This window comes from Drosophila subobscura, chromosome O, assembly GCF_008121235.1.
Source record: "Drosophila subobscura isolate 14011-0131.10 chromosome O, UCBerk_Dsub_1.0, whole genome shotgun sequence".
Taxonomy (NCBI): domain Eukaryota; kingdom Metazoa; phylum Arthropoda; class Insecta; order Diptera; family Drosophilidae; genus Drosophila; species Drosophila subobscura.
In genome coordinates, this window is record NC_048533.1 from 26,096,539 (window position 1) to 26,123,861 (window position 27,323).

Sequence of the window (27,323 nt, forward strand, 5' to 3'; positions counted from 1 at the left end):
CTGTCCAACAGCTATTACGTCAAAATAAAGAACTGAAAAGTGTTAGAATTAAATTAAAACTATAACTGACCGCGAAAATCGTACTGCATGGGACATCGTCTTTAGGCCAAAGTGTCAGCAATGATGGTAATGCCAAGGCTAAGTGTAAAGTAATGGCCGCAAATTAAGCGGCCCTAAACATACCCCACCGAGTAAAAGCAAAGCACGGGGCGACCACGGGTCCGGAGTTGCATGTACGGAGGCGCAAAGTTCCCACGATTGCGTCCATGCAGTTGCTCTAAAACTGCACAGCGGATGTGCAACTGTCGTGCATTTGCATCCGCCTCAACGTTCAACGCTCAAGTTCAAGCCGAATGCAGATCGTGCCGCTGCTTTTGGATCGGACTAAACCCGAAAGCCCGAATTTCACCACGACACTCACGAATCTTTCACCACAGTTGGCACGCAGGCGTGCAAGCCAGCTCTCGGGCTGCTCCAAAGACACTAAAGCTCCACTCTGCTGGAGCTGCTGGAGCCAGACGCAAGCCAAACCGCGCTTCGCTGCCGCCTCATATATAAAAACCTTTGCCTCGTTCCGCCGTAGATCTAGCGTTTGAAGAAGTGTGAGACTGACAGTCGAGTGACCGCTTGTTTCGGGCGTGTGTGTGAATCGATCATCGCATATATCCTGCGAGAACGAACCCCCAAAAAGAATAATAAACCAGAACCAGAATCAAAGCGAAAGGAAGAATGCCCTCGAATAATTAATGAGCTGCACATCCTCTTAAATTCTCTGTGTGTTTTGTGTGTGTGTCTCGATCGTTTCTTGCGCCTGCACCACTTCCTCTTTAACCAAAAAATCAATATAAACAAAAAACAAAAAAACCAAAAATCAAATACAACAAAATGGCCTGCTTAAGCACTTCCGGTCGCGTCGTGTGCGGTTCGCGTCGCCAACAAACGCACAAATTCCTGTGCCACCTCTTTGGACGACAGTCAGGATATGCCACGGCGGTCTCCAGTTCGGGTTCGGGCTCGGGATCCCAGCTGCAGTGGAACGTAAACTCACAGCAATACCAATTGGAGCGTCGCTTTCATGGATTAAGCTTCAACCCGGGCAAGGATTATCTCGATTTGCTGGTGAGTTCAATGTTTGGATCGAATCGGATCCGGACATCGGATCGAGGGGTCTGTGGCCAGGCCACAACCCGTTAAGCAGGCGTTGGCCAAAAGTGCATTGGCAGCGGGCGCGCGCGCTCGATTCGATGCCGTGAAGGCGATGCCTTTTTGCGCATGCGCCAAGTGTTTGCCGCTAATGCGTCTGCGTGACTTTGGCTTTGGCCTGCTGCCTGCTGCATGCTGCCTGTTGCTGCTGCTGCCGCTGCGGCTACCACTGCCACGGCTGCAGCAGCTTGTGGCATGTCTTGTCTCTGTCCGCTTTTCATTTTGCGCTGCAAAAGCCAAAAAGAAAATGAAAGTGAAATTGTTGGCCATTGCTTTTGTGCAAGTAGCGTGAAAAAACCAAAGGCCGAAGACAACCCCAACAAATTCCAGCAACAACTTGTGGCAACAGCGCCCACTGTCTCGTTGTTGTTGCTTTTGTTGGCGGAAGCTGCCGCATTTATTTATTATTTTTCTTACACTTTAGATACTCTTGCAAGGAGTATTACTCTCATTATAAGATGTTGTGCATGGCAAAGAAAAAAGAATCCACAATAAAAAACCATGCGTACGTTTGATCATTATAGTTGAGTGCCAAAGAATCTTTCATTTGTGAGAAAAGCTTTCCTGCTTAGTCACTTTTCCAATTGTTTATACCCTACAGTTACCATAGCACCCATTGAATTTGATAACAGATGAGAGTATCCACATCTTCGGCTATTAAAACCACATTTTCTTTCTTGTTTTTGCCATTTTACCGAAACGCCTTTTTCAAATGATTTTTCCTTGCATTTTTGCAAGGTGAAGTCTCTCCCTCTCTCTCAGTATGTCTGCTCTTTCTTTACCCCTAATTATGTCTCTTTTTAGTCTGACTGTCAGTTTGTCATTAATTTTTGTATACCGTTGACAAGTCTCTGTCTTGTCTAATGTTTTTCTTCCTTACACATTTTTTTTGTTATGCAATTTTCGTTAGTTACATAGAAAATATTTCTGTTTATTGCTCCCATTTATCAATGTTTATGGGCTTTGCTTGTGGATTTTTTTCGCGCTTTATTTTATGAGGGAAACAGCTGATTAGGCGCAATGCTTCTGAAACTGTACGGAAACTCTGACCTGCGCAGAAATACACTCTAGATTCCATTTGAAGTGGTGCTAGACTACTGCTGCTCCCACTTTTTTGTTGTGTTTAACATCTGAATTTGAGTTTGCTTATCAATTGTGAACGAAACGAAAGCTGATAGCACTCAATATTTAATTTGCTTTGTTTGAAATTGCATCACTCCTCCCCAGGGGGAAAGCTAACAACAAAAAGTGAAATATTAAATGTGAAATGTGTGTAAACTTAGCCATCTGGCTGTTATTTTCAATCGGATGAGAGACTCAGGATTACAATACTCCATTCTGAATCACTAGGGATTATTTGTTGACAGCTTGCCGAAGCAATCATTTCAGTATTGTATTATTTTCCTTTTTCCCATATGAATGTTTTATGCTGGGAACATCGTATTGCCTCTCCTCGTCCATACAATGCTTATAACTAAAGCAATACCAGACTATTGTTAAGGAATGTTCGGGTTGTTAATGGTCGTTAATCCACACACCTTGAGATTAATTACTTACATGCCCGCCTTGGCTAGTGCATCAGTTTTCCACTAGTTTTAAGTGTTTTTCTTTAAAGTTTAAATAGTTTTATGGCACGCAATTTATGTCCCCCTGCCCCGTTCTCAAGCGAAGGAGCTCCTTGTCTAGGCTTTGATTTAATTGCTTTGGCATTGCGAATGGAATAAATTTATACGTGTGGCTCTGTAGGCCTTCTGTAAGCATTGTCCATAATGCAATGGTTATCCATGTGCGGAATAGTATCTGTAGCTGCATTTCAAGGCCCTGGCATAAATATTTGCCGTGTGCGGATTAGTTTTCAAAAGGTGATAATGTGTTAAAGGGTTAAGTGCTCATTAAAAGCCATTGTTAATGGTTCACCTTTTTTGACACTCGGCAGTAGTCTACGGCCCTGCCCTGTGGGTTAGCGGGTCTCCGGATCCCACCGGAATTAAGTCAAGAATTCAATATAATTTTGTTTATTATTGTATATTTAATAAAAGACGTGTGCACTTTATTGGGGTGCTGTGTGGGGTGCTTTCGAATATAAAAGATTGACCAAAAAGTGAGGAAAAAGTAAATGCAAACTTTGTATGCAGTTGTCGTTATATTTTGTGTTTCAAATAAAAATTCATTCAACGACAAATTTGGTTTTATGCCCAACACACTGTCACACTCAGCTGCATACATACACAAAGAGAGAGACACAGATACAGCTGGAAACTGATACGTTCATCTATCATAGGTAAACAATAAACAAAACGCAAATAGAAAGCGCACGTCCCAGCAGCAGCAGCAGCAGCGGCAGCAACAGCAGCAGCAGAGACGCTTGGCCAAGAGACGCTTTTGGCCAAAAAAACAAAAAACGCCAACTAATAATAGTCTGCAATGGCAGAAGCAACGGCCAACAGCAACAGAAACAGCTAACAGTCGTAGAAGAAATTCACTTTTAACCGTTTCTTTGACTTTCTTCTTCATTTGATTTGGCAAAAGCAAAGAGAGCTCTTCGCTCTCCCTCTCTCCACTCTCTACTCTCCTCACTGCTCACTCTCTGCCTCTGTCTGGCTATTGTATTGTGTCTTTATCTATGCGCCACACGAATTTGGCAAGCAACTTATTGGCCAGCTTTTAGTATTCGTTATCGTTGACTTGTATATCTTTTGACTCGAATTAGTTTCCAAAACGCTCAACGCTGTGTGCAATGCCCCTTCTTCCGCCTTCGGTATAAACTTTTCACTTTCATTGCAAATGCGTGAGATGAAGTCAACATTTAGTTTTGGACTCGCAACTCGGAACTCGGACTCGGACTCTGACTCGAGTGTTAACGCCAGCGTGTGAATTTTATGGGTTGATTCTCTCTCAAGGTAGCGGTTTTTCAATTAGATGCTAGATACTTCCCTCTCGATGGAATCCCACTTTGATTTGATTGATTTCTGTCGATTCTTCTCTCGTGGTTTTTTTTTATTATTTATTTTATTTGAATGCTTGAGGGTTTGGTCGTGTGAAAGTGAAACCAAAAGCGCGACCTGTTTTCGTTGAACGTTTTTTTTTTTAGAAATTTCTTGTTTCGGACACAAAATGTTTGACGATTTTTTGTAGAGCCGTATGGTATTTTTGATATTAATTATACACAAAATTTAAGAGATTCAAGAGTGGACCATAGCGGTATAGATATCTTTAATTTGGTTACATTTAGAAGCTCACAGAATTTGAATTGAGTTCAATAAATAAAACTCGACCTAATACAGCCCAAAGTATTCCCCTCATTAACCATATTTTTATTCACAATTTATCACATGGAATTTCACAATCATTCACTTGTGTGAAAGTCATTAATTTGAGCAAAAATATGTGGCAGAAGCTCTCACGGATAAAAGTAGCCGAATATGCTAAAAGATACATCTGCCGTATCGTAAATCTTTGTCTTCATTTCTGCAAACAGAAAACACTTTCACTTGCGGCCCCAAAAAACCCTGACCAAAACGATCCAAAACGAAAAAGAAACGAAACCCAAATTTTCTAATGAAAAGTTCTGAATAATTTCGTATGCATATGCTAAATGAATGGAAAATGGTATAATTGTGCATTAAATGCATTGGGTGTACGTTTATGATTATGGTTTAATTGGATATTCGGTTATGGTTGAAGGGAATCGAAAACGAAATTGGTTTTTGGACATGCCTAAGCGGCTTTTGGCTTTGGCTTGGGCTTGACTTTCATTCAACCTGTCCCTACACCTGCAATGGCTTGTCTTTTGATCGTTTGGTGCTGGTGCTGCTGCTTGTGCTGGTGCTGGAACCGTTGGCTCTTTTGCCTGTTTGGCTTTGGTATTTTGTTCGGTTCGGTTCGGTTCGGTTTGGGCCCCGTACTTGCTGACCCAATTCCATGAAAGACGCATGCGTTTTGGTGTTGTCCTAAACTGGTTTCTGTGGTTTCTGCCTTCTGCTTCACTCTCTCACACGCCGTGTGATTGGCGGCTTCTCTCGGCCAAGACTTTTAACTGTTAATGATTTCGACGTTGTTTTCCTTAACAACAAAAATATTTCGAATTTCGATTTGAAAGCCAAAAAGAAGCGCCGCCTCAGCGGCCTCCGATGCCCATGCCGCCAACGTCTAGGCCACGGAAGAAACAAAAGTATGGAGCAAGAGATTGCATAACTCCGGACCAAACCCACAGATCCACACATGGATTTTAAGCTGGATGTCAGTCAGCCCCACATTTCATCAATGTCGCTCACCATTCGGATCTCTGCATAATTTTAATCAATAATTATTGATAATTAGCATACATTTGTGTGTCTATAGGGAAATGAATTTCCCACACTGATTGGCTGCTTTGTGTTTGACTGTGAAAATGTGTTTGGTTTCTGAGTGCAAATTGTCATTAGTTTCGGTTTATTTTTGTGGACAAAAGGTTTCACCTTAATTAACATTGGAATTTAGTTAATTGTTGTGTCTGCCATTGCCACATCCCCCACTGCAACAATCAGTGTATCCAAAAGATTAAAAATAAAGATAGAGTGCGCCTTCAATTTGCATTCATTTGTGGCACGCGTCGTAGTTTTTCATCAGTGTTTCCACTTTTTGGATTTTGAGTGTGTTTTTTTCCTGTCTGCACATTTTATGTAATTTTTTTTGGAGTACATTCATGTTGGAGACCCTCCTGATTTACACTTTGTTGCTGTTGCCATTGCAGGATAAACTTGAATTTTCTGGTTTTCCTCAACGAACAGGTTTCCGATTTGTCTGGAAAAACATTTTTGTTTCGGTGGTTTTTTTCTTTCTTTTTTCCTTTGACAGATTGCTATAATTACTGTATCCAGTCAACCGCCACTTTATAATTTATGTATATTTTCGTCTCTAAAATAATTCTCGCGCCATTTTCGGTCATTTTTCTTTCGCTTGGAAGTTCAAGCGTTTTAAAACGCATTCACTCGGGGTATGTAGCTTTTTAAAACGCATTGGCTTTGCAGATGAAGCGTTTTGATACGCATGTGCGGTTTAAATCGCCCACATGCAACGTGCTGCAGAAATATCACGCAGCTGCCTCACTGGCCGGACATACGCACTAATTTCAATTGTAAATAGCATTGCGTTGCGCAAGATTCAAAGTGGAATTTAAGGTGATTTGTGCATTGATATATGATGGCGGAAAAATGTATCATTGCTGCAAGCTAAGTTGTTTTTGTGGGAAACAAGTTTCAATCGAGTTACAGATTATGCCTAGGAGATAAATAGGTGACGTTCGAGGAGTTTCGAAGGGTGGTTTGTTTGGTATGAGAGCTAGAAAATAGTTTATTAGGAAGGAAAAATGAATTCAGCATGTTAATGAATGGACCGTAAGACAGCTCATTTCATTCCTATTTATTCAATGTTTTGTGAATGATAGAGAATTCCTTTTAGCCCATAAGTGCAGGGGACTTCCCTATATATTTCTCTTTCTCTTCATATTTCTGTACGCGTCCAAATGTTGCACCTGATCGCTGCATTATGTTTCCCAATCGATTACATTGAAGGCGCAGTACTGCCCCCCAATAATTGCAATTGTCATAGTTTCTGATGAGCTCAATTTTGAACGCAATGAAACCGTGACGCATTGAGACACACATCTGTCAATATTTTAACCTCTCAAAGAGACTCGTCTCTGGGTGGGTACTGTTGCCTCCTCAGAAGCATTCCTTCTCTATGCAATTTGACAAATACTCAAAAACATACATGCACAGATTTGCCAGCTTTGAGGGCAAACACTCCCCACCACTTGGCATTCACACTCACTTGAGCTGCGTGAGCGGTGGCATGGTGGCATGGTGTCTGTTAACACGCATGTTAACCACTTTGCCAGCAGCAGTCAGTGCCGCTAATGAAGGGAGAAGGAGTAGCCATTGGCACAGCAACAGCAACAGCGGTTCGAAATTCGAACAGAGAAATTACATACCGCATTAAATCGGCCATGGCGAGCGAGATATGCAGCCAATCGCTTGCCCCCTACACACGTCCTCCGTACGCCTCTCTGCCTCTGCCGTATCTCCGACCATTTACTCATCCAGCCAACGTTTCGTTATGTCAGCCACAAATACAAACAAAAGATACAACCACAGCAGCGACATCAATAGCAAAGGCAACAGCAGCAGCGACAGCGCCGATGACAAAAAGGGAAAGTAAGTCCAAAGCGTCCAAAGCGACGTCTTCGTTTTCGACTTCGGCCCTCGGCAGAAAAAAGAGAGGTTCACTCACTTTCTTGACTGTGTGCTTTCTGGCTTTTGCTTTTGCTTTTGGCCAATACGCTGCTTCCGCTACGCCACTGGGCCCTCTCTTTCATAGGCAGAAACAGTTTCTTTAAGCAATTAAATATATTTTTGTTTGGAAAATATTTCTAAATAAAAGCAACAGGCGGAACATTGATTGAACTTAAATGTTCTTTTTGGCCATGCATGATGAGCGCTGTAATTGGAATAATTCTTAAAATTAATTCTCATAAATAGCTTAAACTTCATTGTAGGAGGTCTACGTTGTCAGGTGTTATATGAGACCTCCATAAAAATAGCAACATGCAAAGGTAATTGTCTGAGGCAACGAAAAAAAACAGAAACAAAACAAAAACATACACAAATGGCTTATGATACCATACGGCTACACGGAATACAAATTGCCTTAAAAATAAAAACCAAAAAAACTATGCAAACAAGAGCAAAATTATAACAATAATATGAAATAACAATAAGTAAGTAAGTCGTAAAGCCGTCAATAACAAAATGTTGCAAAATGTTGCAATTTCGAGTTTTTCAATCAATCTGTGACATCAATCAGCGCGCGCGCTCTTTCGGATTTGCCCTGACACTTGAGTAGATCGTTAAATACTTTCAACATTTCATCTTCATCTTCAATTGCAGCTTGAGATGAGGCCATCATCCCATTGGGGGGATGGATCGCGGATTATGTCGTGGGAGCGCCTTGAGGCGCAAAATTCAAAACATTTTTTCGATTTGCGTTTTTTTTCTTTATTTTTGTGGCACTTGTCTTCACCGTTTGCATACCTCTTGAGCGTTACACTCTTCTTTGAATGCTGCTGCAATTTTCTTTGATCGCTGCGCCCATTTTCCCCCCTTTTTTACGCCAATTAAATTAACAGTTCCAAAAAAATAGCCGAGTATTTAAATGAAAATTGTCAGAGGCGCAGCAGAAATCCGCAACAAAAAGTAAATTATTTCTTTGTTGCCAAAAGATTGTTATTATTACTTCTCTCTTTTCAGTTGTTTTTGAAATCAATGTGAAAGTTGCTGGCCTGCTGATCGTCGTCGGCCTGCCAGCTGACTCTTTGCGGTGTGGCGGCTTTTGCGGTTTAACCTTATCAATCGATTCGAGTCAATCACAAAAGAGTGAACCGTTTCGGTAGCTTAATTTGTTAAAGCTGTTGTTAGTCGATATCTTTTTATTGTTGCAGTAAATGCTGTTAGTCTACAGGTTGATGCACGGCTCTGGCATTCGATTAAATTTTTTATATTATTTCGGTTTTCACAAAATATTTCTGTGGCCTCTAGGCCTCACACTTTATTTCTCCTATTTTCTACAAACTGCAGAAAATTGAGATATTTCCTTATTTTCATCTGCAATCTTCCTTTTCTGCACTGCCTGCACTCTTCTAGACATTTCCTTCATTCAAACTTTATTCATAAAACAAACCACATGCCTGAAAAGTGAATCCCAAACCAAATCCAGCCAACTGCAACGAATTTTATAGTACTTCCTATTTCGCCAACTTTTGTGTATTTCTTCTTTTGCACTTTGTGCACGCAACAATTATCCAATAAACAATTAGCTAGAAAAAATCCAAGAGCTTATAATTTGTTGATGACGATCTGCTCAAGATTGCAGTAGAACTTGAAGTGTAGAGAATTGAGGCATTTAACTATAAATTGATTCATAAATGTTGAACTCATGACTGAAGAGACTATCGGTTTAGGGACACTTAAAATCCGTTCGGCTTCGTGTGGCACCTGCTGTGTGGTAGACCGACCATAAAAACCATTTAAAAATCATTCAACGTATGCGGCCCACAATTATATGCATTTCTGCACGTTCGACAAAGAAATGGTAGTGTAATTTTTGTTTCTTTTTTTCGCAAATATAAACAAGTGCGAGTGCGAGTACGATTACTGGCGGAACTCTGTTGGCCATTGGCCACTAATTTTAATTTGGCGCACATATTGAAAATGAAAGTTTCCACGGCTCGCATTTAATTGGATTTCTTTTGGAGGGGAGCTACTGCTGCCACGATTGCTGCTACTGCTTCTGCTGCTGTTGTAATTGTGATGCCCTCCGATTTTGTAATACATTTCAGTATGGGGCCTCTCTCGCTTTCTACACCGCTAAAAGCTAAGCCTCAACCGATGTTTATGACATATATTTAATATGAAACTGGGTCATTTACAAGCTCTTTTGAATGGGCTGTGGGGTTCGCCTGTGTATGAGATGGTCAACAATTTGTTTGGGTATTTTACGATGTCTCAGCAGAGACCCCCAAAACCGATCATCAATGAAAAGAAACCAGCATCATCGAACCAGTTTGTTGGGCTCCATTGTCCGCACGTGTGCGTGGTAGATCCGGAGACCAATCACAGATGATGATATAGCCAAGGGCGCTGAATGCTTATGGCCACTTGTCGATGATGATGGTCATTGACTGTGATGCAGGACCCACCATCAAGTGGGTCAACACACCACCAATACGCGTAATCCGTTCACGCCCAGGGCCCGCACCATAGACAAATATCAGATGTGCATGTAAAAAACGTTTGCCTCCCGTTTCGCCTCTGTGTTGACAAGTCAGCAACATAAAATTTACATGTTATCATGACTGCATTTGAGTGCCGCTCTTATTGACAGACTGACAGGGTGACAGAGCGACAGACTGACAGAGCGACTGTTTGAATGCACAAGAAGCCAAAAGGCGATTGCATCATGGCATATCAATTGCTCCGGAAACAAAAAAAACGCCAAATGGAGAGACAAATTTCGGGGCATTTCTTGGCAACATGTTGCCAGGCAGTTTAGCAGCGCGTGCGGCTTTCGTTTTGGCTTTGATTTTATGACACCAAACAAAAGGACTTGGCTTTAACAATAGAGATTTTGGCGACAAGGTCAAGAGTCGCTGTGCGAGGGCGTCAACAATAAACTTCAATTAGTTGGCCATTTACTGCTGCTGCTCTTTCTGTTTTGCTGCCTACTGCTGTCGGGCTCTGTGGCTCTCTGGCTGCTGCAATTTTCCAGTTATTAATTTCGGTCGTCTGGCAAGGCGAAACTTGTTAGCCGCAATTGAAAGTTGTTAACTGACTTGTTTGCTCCTTCAATTATTCACACTTTGTTATTAAGTGCAGCATTTATCCAAACAAACCCAAATTACCAACCATTCTAAGTTCCCTGTTCTCTCTTTTACAGCAAAACTCCCACAGCTGCAGCCACAATCTGAAGTACTCGCAGTGCTCCAAGACGAATCTGAGGCAACACAGCTCGGTGCATACCCAACAGCCCGCCGGTCCTGTCCGGGAAATCCAGATCGATCCATACATCATACTGGACGATGAACTCAAATACTTTTACGATGATGTCAGAGATGTAAGTTATGTCAAAGATGAATGTAGCTTGAAAATAGGGTGTGAAAAAAAATGTTATTTCCATTCAAAGTACTTTAAAAGTTGCATCTTGGAAAAAATTCCTATTGCCGCATGACAAATGAAGATTTGTTTATTTAGAGTCTAAAGTATTAAAAATAAATAAGCAAATATTTTGATATCGTCAATAAATAACAACTAATTCATATATAGATCTAAAATTTGAATAGAAATTTCACTAATCTGTGAGATACGTCATTGATTAGATGGTTTTTTCCCCAAAAACATTCAATGGGAATTTTTATTTCCGACATGCAAACAAGCACAAAAACAATAAATGAATAATTTTGGATGCTATCTTTTGCAGTTGCTGCAATCGGGCACATCCCAGCCGGAGCTGGACACCATCGCCAGCTACTACTTCGATGGCCAGGGTAAGGCCCTGCGACCCATGGTCACCATGCTGATGGCCAAGGCGATAAACTATCATTTGAACAACGAGTCACAGTAAGTGTTGTTTGTGCTTCGATTTGGGTGTTCCATGTAGCACAGTGTACATAATTAGCATGGCTTTGCGAAATGTGCGCATTTTTTGGGCCAAATTAAAGCCCCCGACATAGTCATATGTACATACATAAATATGTACATATCTCTATATGTAAGTATAGTCAGCCGGTATGTACACATGTGGATGGGATATATCGGAGTTATATTGAATGGTAATGGTAATGTGTGCCTTTTACAAAATACTATTTTGCGTATCGCCTTGACAGCCAATTAGTACACAAACAACGACAGGTCGCTCTCTTCTCCGAGATGGTACACTCGGCAAGCCTGGTGCACGACGATGTCATCGATCAGTCGGACTTCCGACGCGGCAAGCCCAGCGTTAACGCTCTATGGAATCATAAAGGTAAAGATCTTCGATTGCACACACACATACGGCACATCGAGCTATATGTTTGCCAAAATCAAATAAAAGCAAGCAACAAACAGCAGCCAACCGCAAAGGCAATCATCATGCAGCATCGCATCGCATCCCAACTCTGACTTTGACATCAATTTGTTGCGTATTTCGATTTGAAGTGTTTATTGACTTTGTCAACATCTTGCCATCTTGCATCATTTTGTGAGGCCTCAAAATCAGATGCCTCTTCATTCAATTTAATCATACCCCCCAATAGTCCACACTCCAGCCTGCAGTTTCACTTTGGACATGTGTATTTCAGAAAACTGAAATGCATAAATTAATTCAACACTTTCGAAGAGGCTTCATTAAAAGGGGCATCATTCAACAAACGGTCAAGCAATTTTAATTCCATGTCTTTGATTGTATCTCAGCCTCACATCTTAGTCACATGTCAGTGGAGTGGATATCGGCTTTTGATGATGTTGCCTTTACTGTTAGCTGTTTTAACTCTTGCCACAGCCAACGGTTTTCCTTTGTCCATGTTGCCTGAACTTTTGTTATATATATTTTTCTCTTCTCTTTCGTCTTTCGTCGTACAGGTCACAATGGCTGGTGATTATATCTTATCGATTGCCTCGATTATGATAGCCCGTCTGCGCAGCGACGATGTGACGATCGTCTTGAGTCAGGTAAGAAAAATGTTGCATTACGAATTCAGTCCAATGACGAATACACAGAGGGGAACTCCTTTTTATCGGGGGAAAGGTATTTTCCAAGAAAAAAGATGAGACTTACAGATGAAATCTAGTGTTGCCGAATGACAGAGACTCTTCCTTAATAAAATGACAAATATTTACTTTACTTTAATCATCAAAGTTCCGTCACATTAAAGCTCATCAATTATAATAGGCTCTACGAGAGACCTTTCAAAGCTAATTTGTAAAGCTTAAAGCAGGAGAATACAAACTTACAGGAAGTATAAACAGTAACAAAATTTCGTGATCGATCCAAGTTCATTGTGCTTTTTGGACGTTATGTACTCAACCCTAAAGATTTTTGCACCCACAACCACAAGAATAAACACACACAATATACTTATGAGGTAACTTGGGACGGCAAGTACGAGGTACCTCGCACATTTTATGCTTCTAGTTAATTGCGAAAACAAACACAAATACTCCGTACGAGTAATGCCGATCTACTGTTTGTACAACTCATTTGGTGAGGGCAAAGATGGCATCAAGAACCAACCACAAAAAATAAAGTCCCGGATTCGAATGAAATTTTGGTTAAATCTACAAATCTGTATGTGCGTTTGTGTGTACCTTTCTGGGAGTACGTAATCCAAGGGGGTGCCAAATTTCACACGATTGTTGGACAAACAGAAGAGTACTTTTGTCTTGTGGTAGTACACGCGTTCCCAACCAAAAAATTATGAAAGTTGCTTATGTTTCGATCGGTTGTTCGGTTACAACATTCCGCAGAAACCAGTCAGTCCCTGAGGGGCACAAATGGGGGCACAAATCATTCGGCCTGCCACTTCCTGCGTCCCTGGGAATCGGCCGTCATCCAAGGTTTGCCCTTCGCCAGAGTTCGTGCAACTTTGTAGCGGCATGGCATTCACTTTTCCATGTTTCGCTTTGTTCAATGCAAGTTCTTCCTCGTCCTTGCTGATGTGAAATGCCGCACAAATGCTGAGATATTGTGCAAGGGGTCTCTCACGTAGGCCCTCACGTAGTCTTTCTATAAATTTCGAATTAGTCACACCTGCCAATTTCACTTTCGGTCGCGGCGTGTGTGCGAGAGTGAAACTAGATCTGTTGCGCACGGATGCTGAGGTGTCGCCACATATCTACATACCCGCATATCTATCTATCTGTCCGAGTATATCTACCGCATATTTGCACAATCGAGCGAGGCAAGTTAATGGCCCAAGCAAACACTATAAACTTGCCTACGTTTTCGGGCTACACATTGTCTCGGATCACTATCTTTTCTCTCCATGGGTTTTCTCAATTCGCCAAAAAAATAAAAAGAAAACATGCGTAACATCTTAGGATGGAACCAAAAGGTGTGGCCTAGGCGGCCGCTTTGTGTGTTTTATGCTCGAGGTGCTCATGCATATGCCAATCTAGGAATTATCATACCCGGGTCTCCATCGGATCAGATCAGATCTCATTAGCATACCAAACATAAAATTCAGTGTGGATCCAATACCACCAAGGCGAAACTTTCTTTGCGTGCATGAGGTCATGGCGATAGGTCAAGACTATTTATCTTTTCTTTAATTGTAGGAACGTGTTCTACACATGTGCAGGCTCATTCCAGTTCAGCAGCTCAAAATTACTTTATGCATAAATTTATTCACAAAAGAACATCCGATTCTGATTTGCGTCAGTCTTCAAATCGGGTTTTAATGTTCCAGTTTTGTAGAAATAGTTTGTTATTATAATAAATCTCTTTTTTTTCTAATTAGTCCCTCTTCTAATTTTTTTGCACATTTTTGCAACCTTTTTCCAAACTTTATCAATAAAAAACCAATCCAGTCTCTTCCAAAACCTTTCAAATTTCCAATTCAAATGTTTTCCACAACTTGTATTTCTTTCTATTGACAAACGACTTTTGGCAGGTTCTTCTTTCATCTGCGACGACAATCACCGGTGTATACCCGTGTATTTGTCAGATATTCTTATTAAAGATGCCGTGCACGTGTCTGAATAATTTCAACGGCTTCTAAAACGTTGATAGCATAAAAAAAAGAATGATTAGAATTTGTGTGACTCTTAATCGAGTGGATTTATGACTTTTACTGGGCATTGGGTTAAACCAGTCCGTTAAGTTTGATTGTTACGCCCTCGGAAAGGCCAGACATTGTCAGATACAAATGTACTTTTAAGAAAATGACACCATTTAATGGTTCGCATAATAATTTGCATTGTATTCGAATGTCCTCTGCCAATTTTATGACAGTTTTGCACTGAAATCTCGACCAATTTAATACAAATAAATGAACAAAAAATTTGATATTTATTTCAAAGATTTCTGTAGTTTATAGTTTAACATAAGCCAGTACACTGGCTAGACTCTAGAGCATTAGAGAACACATATAATTAAAAAATAGAGAATTTGGCTGGATAAAAAAACATCAATGATGATGTGCTTTTCCTTGTGGCTCCATGAGGGCCAGAAGCGAAAGTAGAAAACCAACATTTTGTCTATGGGTTTCATTTTGAAGTAACTGCTTGAAACTGTAAGGGCAGGACTTGCCTCTGCCCGGTACCTGTCGAATGTCAATCAATCAATCGAATCATTTTATGTTCATTTATTTGTATCAAAATTGGTCGAGATTTCAGTGCAAAACTATCATCCAGCGGGCAATTTGTTCTCTATTAAACACACGTGCATTTTCTGTAGTCTAAATTTCCTTTGACAATAAAAGAAAATTCCCATGTACGTGCCTCACGACAAGTTGCTTCGAGGCAAACAGTTTTTCTTTACGGCTGCCTTGAAGCGAAAGACTCCGTAAAATGCGCTCGAGTTTTGCGGTTGAGTGAAAAAATGTGGCAAACCCAAGGCATTGGCCGTGTTTTGGCAGCATTTTGACTTTATTTGGTAGCTAAAAAGGCGGCTCTGTGTTAATTTCACGAGCGTATGGCTCCAACTGCATTTTGTTGCCCGCGCTGCTGAGGCTCACGCACTTGTCGCTCTGGCTTGTGCGCTGTTTGTGTTAATTAACATTGAAAGTCAGGTAGCAGGCAAAATTTGGCCAGAAACTATTGGCCAGTTATAGCCGCCTCGCCTTGAGCTCCTTGGCAACACACAGCCACAGATCATCAGCTCCCACACAGACGCACACGCACACGCAGTGTAGGCTGAGTGTTTGCCAAAGATTTTGACAAGTGTCTGCTAGTTTTTTGGGGTCCGAATGAATGAAAATGCCTATCGAAAGCGAATGGAAGGGCGTGCCAACCCATCGAATTGTGTGCAAACAAAATTTAACATAGAAATAGTAGACAGGTAGCATCGTATCTGAAGTCTGAATGAAATTTGTGTTTGCCAGAAATATTTGGCACAATAGTATTTGCATTTGGCATTTGAGGCTTCAGCCAAGCGGAAGTTACACAGCATACAAAATGGCTGCGCCCCTACAGCATTGGCACATGCCTGTTGGGACACGACACCAAAAATAGCCACAAATTGTGCATTTTATTGTGGGAAACTTTACTGTTCACTGGGATTACAGAACAATCGAACGTGAAGCGATAACCATATATTTTTTGACATATTTACGAGCCATTGTGCGAAATATTTAAAATACCATATATTTGCAGATATTAACCGATTTGGTTCAAGGCGAGTTCATGCAGCTGGGCTCAAGGGAAACGGAGAACGAGCGTTTCGCCCACTATCTGACCAAGACATACAGGAAGACCGCATCGCTGATTGCCAACGCACTGAAGGCGGTGAGTAATCGTTATCGGCATGCAACCGTGCAGCAGGCGTTTCTATGCAGCCTCTGTCTTTGGGGATAATTCAGCAATTAGTGTGCACGCATGCCGCTGTCATTGTTCCCATTTGCACCGCCAATTGCAATTGACTTTGAACCCAACCCGCACTCTTTTGCAGACCGCCGTCATTGCCCAGGCCGATGATAATGTGGCCGAAGTGGCCTTCCAGTACGGCCGAAACATTGGCTTGGCCTTTCAACTGGTCGACGACATGCTGGACTTTGTCTCATCCACCGAACAGATGGGAAAGCCAACGGCGGCAGACCTCAAACTGGGCTTGGCCACGGCTCCAGTTCTCTTTGCATGCGAAAAGGTGAGTGCGGGGCCAATGATAATTACCCATAGATTATAGATTATAGGCATGAAGTGCTTGAAGATATTTCCTCATTGCTGTGACAACAGTTGATCGATATAATGTGAAGAATAATGCAAACACCGGAGAAAACATCGGCGTCTCTCTGTTTGCGCATGCATCTAAAGTGCCCGCCCATGCCTGACCGGGTGTGCCACCCGCCAGCGATGATATCATATGAGTTGGGTGGGTGGTGGCTGTTCGCTTTTGGCTGGAGATGCGTCTGTAAGTCGGTTGCATATGGGATCGATTAGCGCCTGCGGCCAAACCTATTAGCTATGCAGCCCGCGATGAGCGAACGCGTGCGATGCGTTTTAAACGCCAGTCGCCCGCGGATGCATGTGCGTTGGCTAATAGTAAAAGCCAGACAGAGAAACCACCCGCCCAACCCTCGTGCGCCCCCCTCCGAATGCTGAAACCTTGCATAATTGAAATATTTGGCATTTGTCGCCTCTTGCAGTACCCCGAGCTGAATCCCATGGTGATGCGACGCTTTAGCGAGCCCGGTGATGTGGAGCGGGCCTTCGAGCTGGTGCACAAGTCGCACGGACTGGAGCAGACCCGCTTCCTGGCCAAGAAGCACTGCAACGAGGCGATACGGCTGGCCCAGGAGCTGACGGAGTCGCCCTACCAAAAGGGCCTACAGGTCGTGGCCGACCTAGTCATCAACCGCTTGAAGTAGACCATAATGAATCAGAACTACAATTTAAATATAAAATAAAGAAATAACAATATGTATGCTAAGAGCGGGCCACACTCGATCGCTGTTTGAATTAGGTTTTTATCGGCACATAAACGAATAACATCAAATTGTAAAGATGATTTATTATTTAGTTTTTAGGCATCTGTTGTTGACACTGTAAATAATTGCAAAAAAAAAAAAAAAAAAAAAACAAAATGATAAAGAAATAAACGGCAACGTTTGCTGTACATAAAAGCGATAGGTGTTCATTAAATTTTTCAAGAAATTTTATATGCAATGTTTTTGAGAGAATATATTTACTATATACGAAATACTATTTGTGTGTGTGTAAAGCGAACAAGACAATTGTACAAATCTTTCTTTTAAAACGGAAATGAATCATGCCTAAAAGGAATCGAAACCCAGATTTAGCTGCAACTTTCGAGGGAACTTTCCTTCCGGTTGAGCTATTTCCAAGAAAAAAAAAAAAAAAAAAAATCATATATAGTCAATGCAACAAAGAAAGCAGAATGCGAAACGATATTTATAAATGAAAGACAGCCCTAAATAATACACACAAAACTAATGTTTTATTTATGCTTAATATTTGTTTAAGGCATTTCATGCCTAAATGGTTCAATGGTCATTGCCTGCACTTTTCAGAATCCCCGCCCCTTTGGACAGCACAAAAATATCTTATTTAAAGTCTTTATTTAATTTAATGGAATTAAATTGAATTTTTGAACCATTCGCGCATGAAATGCACACATAAAATATACAATTTGTTGTACATGTAAAAAAAATCCCTCCCACAAGAGGATTATATGAGAAAACAACGCTGCCCAGTCTTAATTTTAATACAATCTTATTTCAGCAATAATAATTATAATTAATAAGAGATTCAATCAAAATCGGACAACAAAAAATATCTACAGAAGCCCATATAAAAAATGAGAAAGAAAACACTTCTATATAATATAATTTAAGTTTTTATTTTAATTTATGAAGCAAAACCTCAATTAAGTCAGTCAGCAACTTTTGTTTTTTGTTTTTGATAGAAATTATTAAATGGTTTAGGGCTCCTTTACAGCCTACAACACTGAGGTAAAAAGAGAGAATAAACTAAAACCAAATCTTGGGTAGAAATCAATTGAAAATGGGTGCTGAAGACACGGTTTGGCCCCCACACACAGGTTATGGAGCGCGTACGCTGAAACGATGGAAATGTTGTTGATATTGATAACTATAATTACGATATTTGTATACCTAATGAGATGAATAAAAATTCGATTTTGTAAAACGTTCGGGAAAACAATTCACGGGGAGATATTTCATTCTACCCAAAATCTATTAAATTGGTTAATTGTGCTCTACAAAAGATGATTAAAGCTTCATTCCCCAAAGGCAGCCTGCAACACAGTAACTATGCAACATATTGGCCGACTGGGGCTATAGAAACAACGGCCATGACGACCCAGTGAAATAGTTTTGGACATGGCCCAAAGTGCTTTAAGTTGCGACGGGCAGGGACTGCGAGTGTTGTCTGATATCGGAATTGGAGCAAACAAATAAATGTGTTTGTGCTGCCACTAGCGAGAAATTGTGGCCGACACTTTGGGTCTTTGCGTCTGAGCAATACGATATGGAGCTGCATTTAAGTTTAAAATATCAACAAGTTTCGGATTAAATTGCACGCAATACTGCAGCAGATATAACATGAATAAGTAGCACTCTTCTTACATATATTGATGGCTCTACGAACTTTTCGGTTTTATAGAACAAAGCTTGAGGAAATTGGGTTAACTTAAGGCAGCCGTGGCACAATTTTTGCGCAATATAAAGTAAATATATTTTATGTCCAAGCCTCGTTACGCTACCAGACAGGCAAACACGCCCAAGGAACCAGAGCAAGCAAACAGCCAGGTTGAAGCGTGCCTAACTGGCAAAATATTTAAATGGCCAACGAAATTAGCAGTGGTTACGCAAAAAGGGGATAGCAATTCCGACCCTGCCCTGTCCCACCCTTAGAAGACTTGGCAAACAGCAAGAACAACTTCAAGGACAGTCGCCCGACGCTCACGTGCGGCCCAAGTATGCCTTAACCTAGGCTATAAATAGTCAGGCACGCTGCCTAGACAACCGGATTGGAGGCCCAGCCGTACTCCGCCGTGTCCCAGCAGTGCCTGGCACGGATCAGTGCAGCCAATTGGGCGGTTAAACGGTTTGATTTGAGCACGAGACTGTTTCAGTAACGCGGGATTTGCTGAACGCAGCGCTACTTCCGTTCTCCCAGCTCCCAGAAGTACGATCCCAAAGGAAACCAAGAACTGGAGGCATCACAGACACAATGACGACCAGCGATGAGATGGGCATGGGGGGTAATTTCTGCCACGACCACATTCAACATCCCCTGATGTGGTGTGACGAGAAGAAGCGTCTCGTGGAGCGCAAAAATGCGGAGGAGAGCCTACGCATGTGGCGAAGAAGAAAGGCTGAGGAATGTGCTCGCAAGGAAAAGGACAAACAGGAGGTGGGTAGCAGTAAAAAAAATGACAGAAACGGTGTCACACAGTGCGTATGTGAAGTGTTCAGAAAGTGGTAAAGAAGATTCTGGATTTCAGGGGAAATGTTTAAAGTTTAGAGTTTGAAATGCTTTACACGCTTGCATCCGGAGAAGCCACACAACAACATTTAAAACATATTATGTTGTGTCGTTTAGTGGATGGTAAAAACTAAAAAATTAAGTACACTAAACAATTTCCACAGAATTCTGGAAGAAAACTTGAATAAAACTTTGCCCAAGAACTTCCAGAAAAACCTACGACAATCACACAAAACTTCTCGAACACGGTACACCCACGCGATTTTAGTGACTTGAACGGAGTTCAAAGACCTGCCCCAAGCAACATGTAATACATCAGTTTTTCGTGGATTTGGTTCAACAAACCCTTTGACAATTTTGACTTCAGTAATCAAATCATTTCGCCAGACGACGAATGCCCAACCAGAAGCAGCTTGGGTACGTACTACGTACCTTGCCTTGCGTGACTGAATTCCTGTCTGATTCTTCAGCAAAATATCACAGTGTGCAGCTGTGCAAGCCCCCACCGAACCGAGCCGAAATGTGGGTGAAAGAAATCAGTGAAAATGCAAATCGCAAATCGCGAGGCGTTGCAACTATAACAACAACCTACAAACAACGTAGTTGTCAGGGCTGGCGCCAGGGCACGGGGGCACGGTGGAATGGCCAATTTCCGTAAACAAACAGCGGAACACAATCGGGAAAGAGTGACACACTGAGATGGGAGAGGAGGCAGGTCACGTCTGGGACCCGTAAATAGGCTGCCAACAAATCGATAGAGCATAACTCGGTTTTGTAATCAGTGTCTGACTGGCTGAACACTGGAATACATTACGTACTAGGGAATTTATTTAATTGGCACTCGTAATACATTAAGTAGGGATTTAGGAATGCATTGCATACATACCATGGGATTTGCTTCATTAGTAACATTAAATGCGGATTAAGTTGGGAGAATTTCTAGACAACTTCACGTAATATTATATGCAATTGAACGGCACCTGCCCCCTTCCAGTACTACGACCTCTTCCTGCAGCATTGTCCTTGGGGGAGGCCTGGTGGCGGAGCTCCCAATATAGAAGTACGCCGCAAGGATATCACAGCAGTTGGTCTTCATTCCACACCAACCGTGGTAAGTAGTCCCTGTTCAGATGATGCCCAAAGCTCTACTCTAATAGGAAAGCGCATTCCGCAGACCACTGCCCACCGGATGAATTCCCTGCAGCCGTGTCGCTACAACGACTACTTTTCAATGCCGAAAAAGTGCCAGAACAATCCGCTGGCTGCCTACCACCAACATCATCATCATCATCCGCCGCCGCCTCCGCCCGGGGGTCGCCTGGGCCATGCCCACTCCATGCACCATCTACAGGAGAGCGGACCGAGGAGCAGCACCGTGACAATCTGTGAGCGGGAGATCCCGCATAAGCACGGCGCTGGATTGGGCGTCGGCCTGTCCAAGAATGCCAATGGTGAGAGTCTGCACATCCAGCTGAAAGAGCATCCCTCAATGTCGTTTCGCAATAAAGGACACGTAGACATCGAGCTGCGGTACAAGCCCTCGCCGCCCTGCAAAGGTAAGCCGCTGCTCGAGAAGATTGTCGTCAGCGAGAGCGAACAGCGGTGTCCGCTTCAGGAGAAGCTTGTCTCGCAGAAGAAGCGACTGCAGACGAAGCTGGAAAAGCCGGTGAGCGGCATTTATTACGCAGCCAGGGGCATGGCCTTACTAATTCTCCATTGTTCGTCTTCTTGTTTTAGCCCTGCAAGGAGCCATGGGGCAAGCCAGGGCCTGGAGGCAAGCCCTGGCGCAGTCCCAAGGAAGTGGGAAATACATTCATGAAATCGCTGGTAAGAAATCCATGTTCAATCCGTCTTAGCTTCTGGGTTGTAAACCATTTTCCTTAGGGCTGGACAAACAAGGAAATGCTCAAGGAACTTGATCAGGACAATCCTGTGACTCCGGCAGAGAAAAACACATTCCGCAAATCGAGGCCCAACAAACCGCCGAAACCACAGCCGCAGCGGTGCTGTGAGCTCTGCACCTGCACCTGCCCCGCCATGAACAGCCCGCTGAAGCCATCGCCGCAAGGTAAGAAGGCGCTACCGCCTGCTCCACCCAAGATGGTGCACCACCTCAAGCCGGAGGACTGCAAACCCATCAGGCTGTGTCCACGCATGGCTCGCGGACCGTGCCCGGGAAGCACCAGCACAGCCTCGCCCAACGTCAGCGCCACCAATGGAGGCAACGATTGTGGCGAGGGCGGTGGCGTGGAGCTCGTGCCGCTGTTGGCGCGCAGACGTGGCATGCACCGGCCGATCAGCCTGTCCAGCACGGATGTGACCAAGAGGACGCCCTCGCATGATAGGTACGCATCCAAGCACAAGCCCAAGAACAGTCAACCGACCCAGATCAAGTGCATCAACAGCATCATCAAGAACATCGGCCTCATGAAGCGGCTGCCCAAGAATCTGAGCTGCAAGCTGCAATGTTGCAGCTGCGATTGCCCCACAGCCACGGCCACGGGCTGCTGCCTCAAGCGGCTCACACTGCACATTCGTTAGGCATTTGTCTTTGCCCAGTCCCACCCATTTCCCCGTAGCATATCCTCCTCACATTTTCATTTCCGTTTCTCATTTGCTTGCTCTGCGCCATATTGAAAAACAAAGATAGAAAAACAATCCGCTTTCCACTTACCCGACCCCTCGTCTTTTAAGTCTATCATTTTGCATTGTTAATGGTTTTATCTACCCCCACTTCTTCTCGGCTCATTCAGCAAAAAGAAAATATCCATTGTAATCCAAGTGAAAGTATAGCAACCAAAAGAGCAAACCCAATCTCACCAAAAACCAAAAACCAAAAACAAAACTAAACCAACAAAAACCAAATCATAATACCAATCTTCTATGTATCCCCGTGCGAAACGAAACGATTCGAACCGAACAAAACCGAAAATCGTTTGCAATTCCAAAAACCCTGAAAACCAAACCAAACCAAACGTTAACAAACGAAATGACTTAATAAACCAACAACCAACCAACCCAAATTGCTGCCCACCAACCCATGAACACATCTTCTGCCACATGCAATTCGATGCAGGATTCAAACGGCCGCCGATATGCGCTATCTCCACGACTTGAATGTCCAAATATCGCAGAACCGACGCTCCGTTTCCGTATCCAAGCAACTGGACCGGGACCTGTGCAATCAGCATTTCGACACCTTCGAAACTTTTTGGGGACGGCCAGGACATGGGGCCCGTGGCGATCACGTCAACAAATTAAAACTGGACAATCTGCTGTATGGCGCCAGCGAAGCTTAAAGGAAAAACCTCCAGATGGTGGGTGCTTGGATACATGGATAAAGGTTACGGACACGGCCATGGGACACACAACCTCCCCACCCCCAACAAACACTTCCTGTCCATTCAGTCCGCTATGTTTGGGCATTCCTATGCCAGCGTACGGCTCGTAGTTTTTGTGCCGAAAATCATTTGCCCAGAAATCAATCGATGCCAAGGTCCATAGAAACAGGAAAAAAACTATTCCAGTTTAGCTGATAGAGAAAACAGAATAGAAAAACTTTAGGTTTTTTTCGTGAAATTTTGCCAACTTGCAGCCAATTGTAAGTTGACCAAAGTTTTGAAAATGTCAGCTGGGTTAGCAGTACGAGGAAAAGCCAAGGTGGGGAAAACTAAAACGGTTGAAGGTAAGGAGCGACATAGAAAATCACAATCCATTGTTAGCAAAATGTCGTCCATTTAGTTAGTTTTGATAAATAACAAATAACATTTAAGCAAAGTCAAGTCTTAGTTCGGCTCTGTCGATCATGTAAGCAAGCCCCTTTGAATTAGATAATAAATTAGATATATTTATAGGACAACTATTAAATTGTTTTGGTTTCTAAAATGGCATTTTTAAATATAATTAATTACAAGATCTTATGACAAATTAATGCATATTAGTTTGAGTTAATTTCCTTTATTTCTAATAAACATTATTTTATGTTTCATAAATTTAATACAATTTAAGTTTATATGATCTTTGAAAAGACGTGTATTTAACTTTATTAAATATAATTATATATAGATATGAGAAATCTTAATACAATGTAAATACAATTAAAAAATGAGCAAATAAAATATGTAATCTATTATCTCTGATAAAAAGGGAAATGAGGAATATCCCATAATTCCAGACGCTTCCCAAGCTGTGTGGACAAATTCACTACAGTTATGGGTGTTGTAGCTAATGTGGAATTGCAATAAATTTGCTTCTAATATGACGAAAGTTTGAAATAGCTCTTATAATATTCATACATATGCATGTTCTATGTACGAACACTTCTTCTATCTTGAGTAAATCAGCGTCATTTTACACGTATTTGACATACAATATTCAGCAGTGCTACTAAAACCTGCCAAAGCGGTTCTGAAACTAGCTAACCATTGCACAATACTCCCACAACTGTTATTTCTGCGATTTCGGCCAACAAAATGCCGACTTTAAAACTCAACCACCACTTAGCTTGCCAAGAAAAGATTTTTTACTCAATCCACAAAAAAAAAGCAGACAGACAGCGCAAATGTCGAGTCACGTTCTTGTCATTTATTATTTTAGTTTTATATTAGCCCAGGGGATATATAACACACAACACATGATATTTGCACTGACGCAGGAGTGGGGATAATATACATAAGCCCAGTGTGGGGAAAAGTGTTGGCGGCTTGAAGCGAGTCTAAAACGTTTTGGCAAATGCAAATTGTAAAAGTTAGCAAAACAAGGTGAAACGGTGGTCTCCTGCTAGACCCCTTAATCCGCGGAAACATTAAGGTGAATGATGTTACTGCTCTTTCATCTGGTTTAGTGAAAATGGGCGAAAACATTTGTAATAACATCATAAGACACGGCAGCGGGCTAATTTGATTGCATTTTGCAATTAAACTTGGCGAAAAACCGGGAACACAAAGCCATTTCAAGGCCCATGCCACGCAGTCGTACCTTACTCTGCGCCTAATTAAATGAAATTGTTCCTAGAACATGGCTTCAAGGCGCCTAATAAATAGATTATGTTTTAATTAAAAAAGTACGAAAATGTGCGCCGTTCCCGTCACTTGCAGTGCAAATTTAGGTGTTTTTTGCTCGTTTTTCTGTGGTTCCAACTGCTCCAAAAACATTTTTTTTCGAGCAGTTCTTATGGCCCAAGAAAGTTGTTGAAGCTGGTTGGCTAATTGCAGACATAAGAAACCTACATATATGTAGGTAAATAAGTACATACATACATATATGCGTAGGATTCAGAAGGCTAATGATGATGACTTTCGACCCCAACGAGTTGGAAAATAGACATGAATCAGACCTACCAGAGCGAAAAAAAAACCAACGGAGAACCAAGCAAAAAATCAAGAAAATATTTGCGTGCACCGTCAACAAACAAACCTGAGACTTAGCCCTAGGCCCATCTGTCCATTCCTCTTCCTTCCTGCGCCATCACGTGTGTTTGCCGTTTTTCACGCACGGCTAAAATGAATGGCAAAAAAAAAATGGGAATGAAGTATAAGCCATGGCGGCTTTGATGTCGAGCGAGCCTCTGCTACCAAAAATTGTATACAAGCGGATAGCGACTGAAACGAAAATATATATTTCGCGCGAGCATTTGGGGTTTTTAAAGTGGTACAGAAATCTGTTGGTGATTTCCCATAATTGCTGATTGTTTTTGGAAAACGCTTAGAGCTGCAATTAGAACGAAAATGTCTAACCGAGAAACGTGTACGCGCACATCAATAGCAAATTCTGGTCAGTTTTATCCTCATTAATTAGCTGAAAAATGGCCATGTAACCACATAACAGGCTCATTTAATTGAGCAACGGCAAATGCGCTAATCACATGTCGAAAATGTGCAACGACAGTTAACCAGCAGCTATCTCCTGTCACCTGTCTCATTAATTAGGCTCCGAGGAATAGACATGCAGGTAAGGTTTAAATAAGTATATCGAGTTTCCTTCATTTCTTGTTCCTTTTGTAGGGGCTATGGGCTCTAATTACTGAAATAGGCTCAGACAATGAATTTACTGTGGAATAAAAGCATATAAATGGTAGCACAATTAAAAAAAAAAAGGAAATGCATTAAAGTTTACATTTTAAACTTAAGAAGAAATCTTGTGTTTGTCAATCGAAGTTTTCGATCATTTATAAATATTTCAAGCGTTCATTCAACTTCTACGACACAGTGCGCCTAGAGCAATAATTACATCAAATAAACGGGTGAAATTAGAGCTACGATTGCGCAATGAGTTGCTGCAGCGACGTCGACAAAGCATTGTGGAGTTGTACAGAGAGTGGGATACATGGGAGTGAAATCCCCAGATGAGACACTGACCAGCAATGCATCATATTTCTCTTTGTCCAGCGCTGAGGCATGCCCTGACCGTACACTCGGGATGAAGAGCGACCGTCAGAACGAATGGTCACAGACTGCTGACAGTCATCCTCCATCCACTGGCCCACGCTGTTTGTCTTTGCATCCAACTTTGAGCAATTTGTCTCTGGCAAATTCTTGAGGCTCCATCGAGCTCCGGCATTTGCCGTTGGCTCCTGGTAAGCCAAAAATGTCAGTACCCGACGCAAATATTTGGCTAACATTTTTGGGCTATTTTCCCCGTTTAATGGGGGAAAATTAACTATGTCAGCAAGGAGGAGTTTTGCATCCACTCCTCGTTCGACAAAAGGAAAATTTAATTCAATTTAAAAAATAGGCGATATATGGGAGAAAGCAAAAATGGATTTCTAACTGATACATAACATGCAAATTGAATTTGTGGATAACAAAACGTTTGTGCACATACATTTATTTGTATTTAGTTTGTTGCTCCACGGAGCCTTCTGCCTTCCAGCTGTTGCTGCATGTGCTCGAAACCGATAACGTTTGTCTTCCATTAACAATCCAAACACCAATACCAACACAATAACGCGACGGAACAGATAACAAAAGGAATCGAAGTTATGGATACTCTGGCGGATTGAAAGCGTTGATTCAAATGTGATGTAAGCTTGCTAATCTGTTGTGAATTATCAGTATCTTCACAAAACCGAACATTACCGAACTCACGTCAAAAGGAGAGGGGTATTATCATAGTTCAGCTAGCTATACAACTAAGGATATGCTCCAGATCAAAAATATATTTCAAGGCGTAGGATAACCTCCTTCCCAGCGGTCCAAGTATCTATTCTGTACCCCAATACCCTCTTCCAGTGTATGCAAACAAAAGACACAATACAGCACATGTATGCACACGTATGTGCCTTAGTGCACGGTTACGTCTCCGTGTTTGTGTGAGGATGACTCTTCTTCCATGTCGGTGAGCGGCATAATAAGCTTTGACATAAACTGTAGCATACTTTATCGGGATTTGCATTTGTCACATGCAAAACAAGGACTCGACGCG

The 27,323-nt window shown here is 42.1% G+C and overlaps 3 protein-coding genes across 3 annotated transcripts; all 3 read left to right on the forward strand.

Moving 5' to 3' along the window:
- The first annotated feature begins 3 nt into the window (after nt 1–3).
- LOC117896812 (decaprenyl-diphosphate synthase subunit 1) lies at nt 4–17,897 on the forward strand. Its single transcript, XM_034805317.1, has 8 exons — nt 4–1,119; nt 10,675–10,851; nt 11,215–11,354; nt 11,621–11,758; nt 12,353–12,446; nt 16,089–16,220; nt 16,384–16,578; nt 17,078–17,897. Exons 1-8 carry the CDS (start codon nt 886–888, stop codon nt 17,297–17,299), a joined length of 1,332 nt encoding a protein of 443 aa, XP_034661208.1. The 5' UTR covers nt 4–885; the 3' UTR covers nt 17,300–17,897.
- Nucleotides 17,898–19,646: 1,749 nt separating this feature from the next.
- On the forward strand, nt 19,647–22,467 carry LOC117897403. The gene is made up of 6 exons (XM_034806226.1): nt 19,647–19,829; nt 20,896–21,012; nt 21,076–21,352; nt 21,410–21,567; nt 21,639–21,728; nt 21,786–22,467. The coding sequence occupies exons 1-6, from the start codon at nt 19,647–19,649 to the stop codon at nt 22,440–22,442; spliced, it is 1,482 nt and encodes a 493-aa protein (XP_034662117.1). The 3' UTR covers nt 22,443–22,467.
- Nucleotides 22,468–22,675: 208 nt separating this feature from the next.
- Nucleotides 22,676–23,708, forward strand: LOC117897277. The gene has a single exon (XM_034806008.1). The coding sequence runs from the start codon at nt 22,997–22,999 to the stop codon at nt 23,198–23,200; it is 204 nt and encodes a 67-aa protein (XP_034661899.1). The 5' UTR covers nt 22,676–22,996; the 3' UTR covers nt 23,201–23,708.
- The last annotated feature ends 3,615 nt before the right edge of the window (nt 23,709–27,323 follow it).

Coding starts and splice junctions, on each gene's coding strand:
- LOC117897277 (XM_034806008.1), top strand. CDS start 22,997: ATGCGCTATCTCCACGACTTGAATGTCCAAATATCGCAGAACCGACGC.
- LOC117896812 (XM_034805317.1), top strand. CDS start 886: ATGGCCTGCTTAAGCACTTCCGGTCGCGTCGTGTGCGGTTCGCGTCGC. Junction 10,852..11,214: donor TTTACGATGATGTCAGAGAT/GTAAGTTATGTC, acceptor TATCTTTTGCAG/TTGCTGCAATCGGGCACATC. Junction 11,355..11,620: donor CATTTGAACAACGAGTCACA/GTAAGTGTTGTT, acceptor TCGCCTTGACAG/CCAATTAGTACACAAACAAC.
- LOC117897403 (XM_034806226.1), top strand. CDS start 19,647: ATGACGACCAGCGATGAGATGGGCATGGGGGGTAATTTCTGCCACGAC. Junction 19,830..20,895: donor AGGAAAAGGACAAACAGGAG/GTGGGTAGCAGT, acceptor GCCCCCTTCCAG/TACTACGACCTCTTCCTGCA. Junction 21,353..21,409: donor CCTGTCCAAGAATGCCAATG/GTGAGAGTCTGC, acceptor TTCGCAATAAAG/GACACGTAGACATCGAGCTG.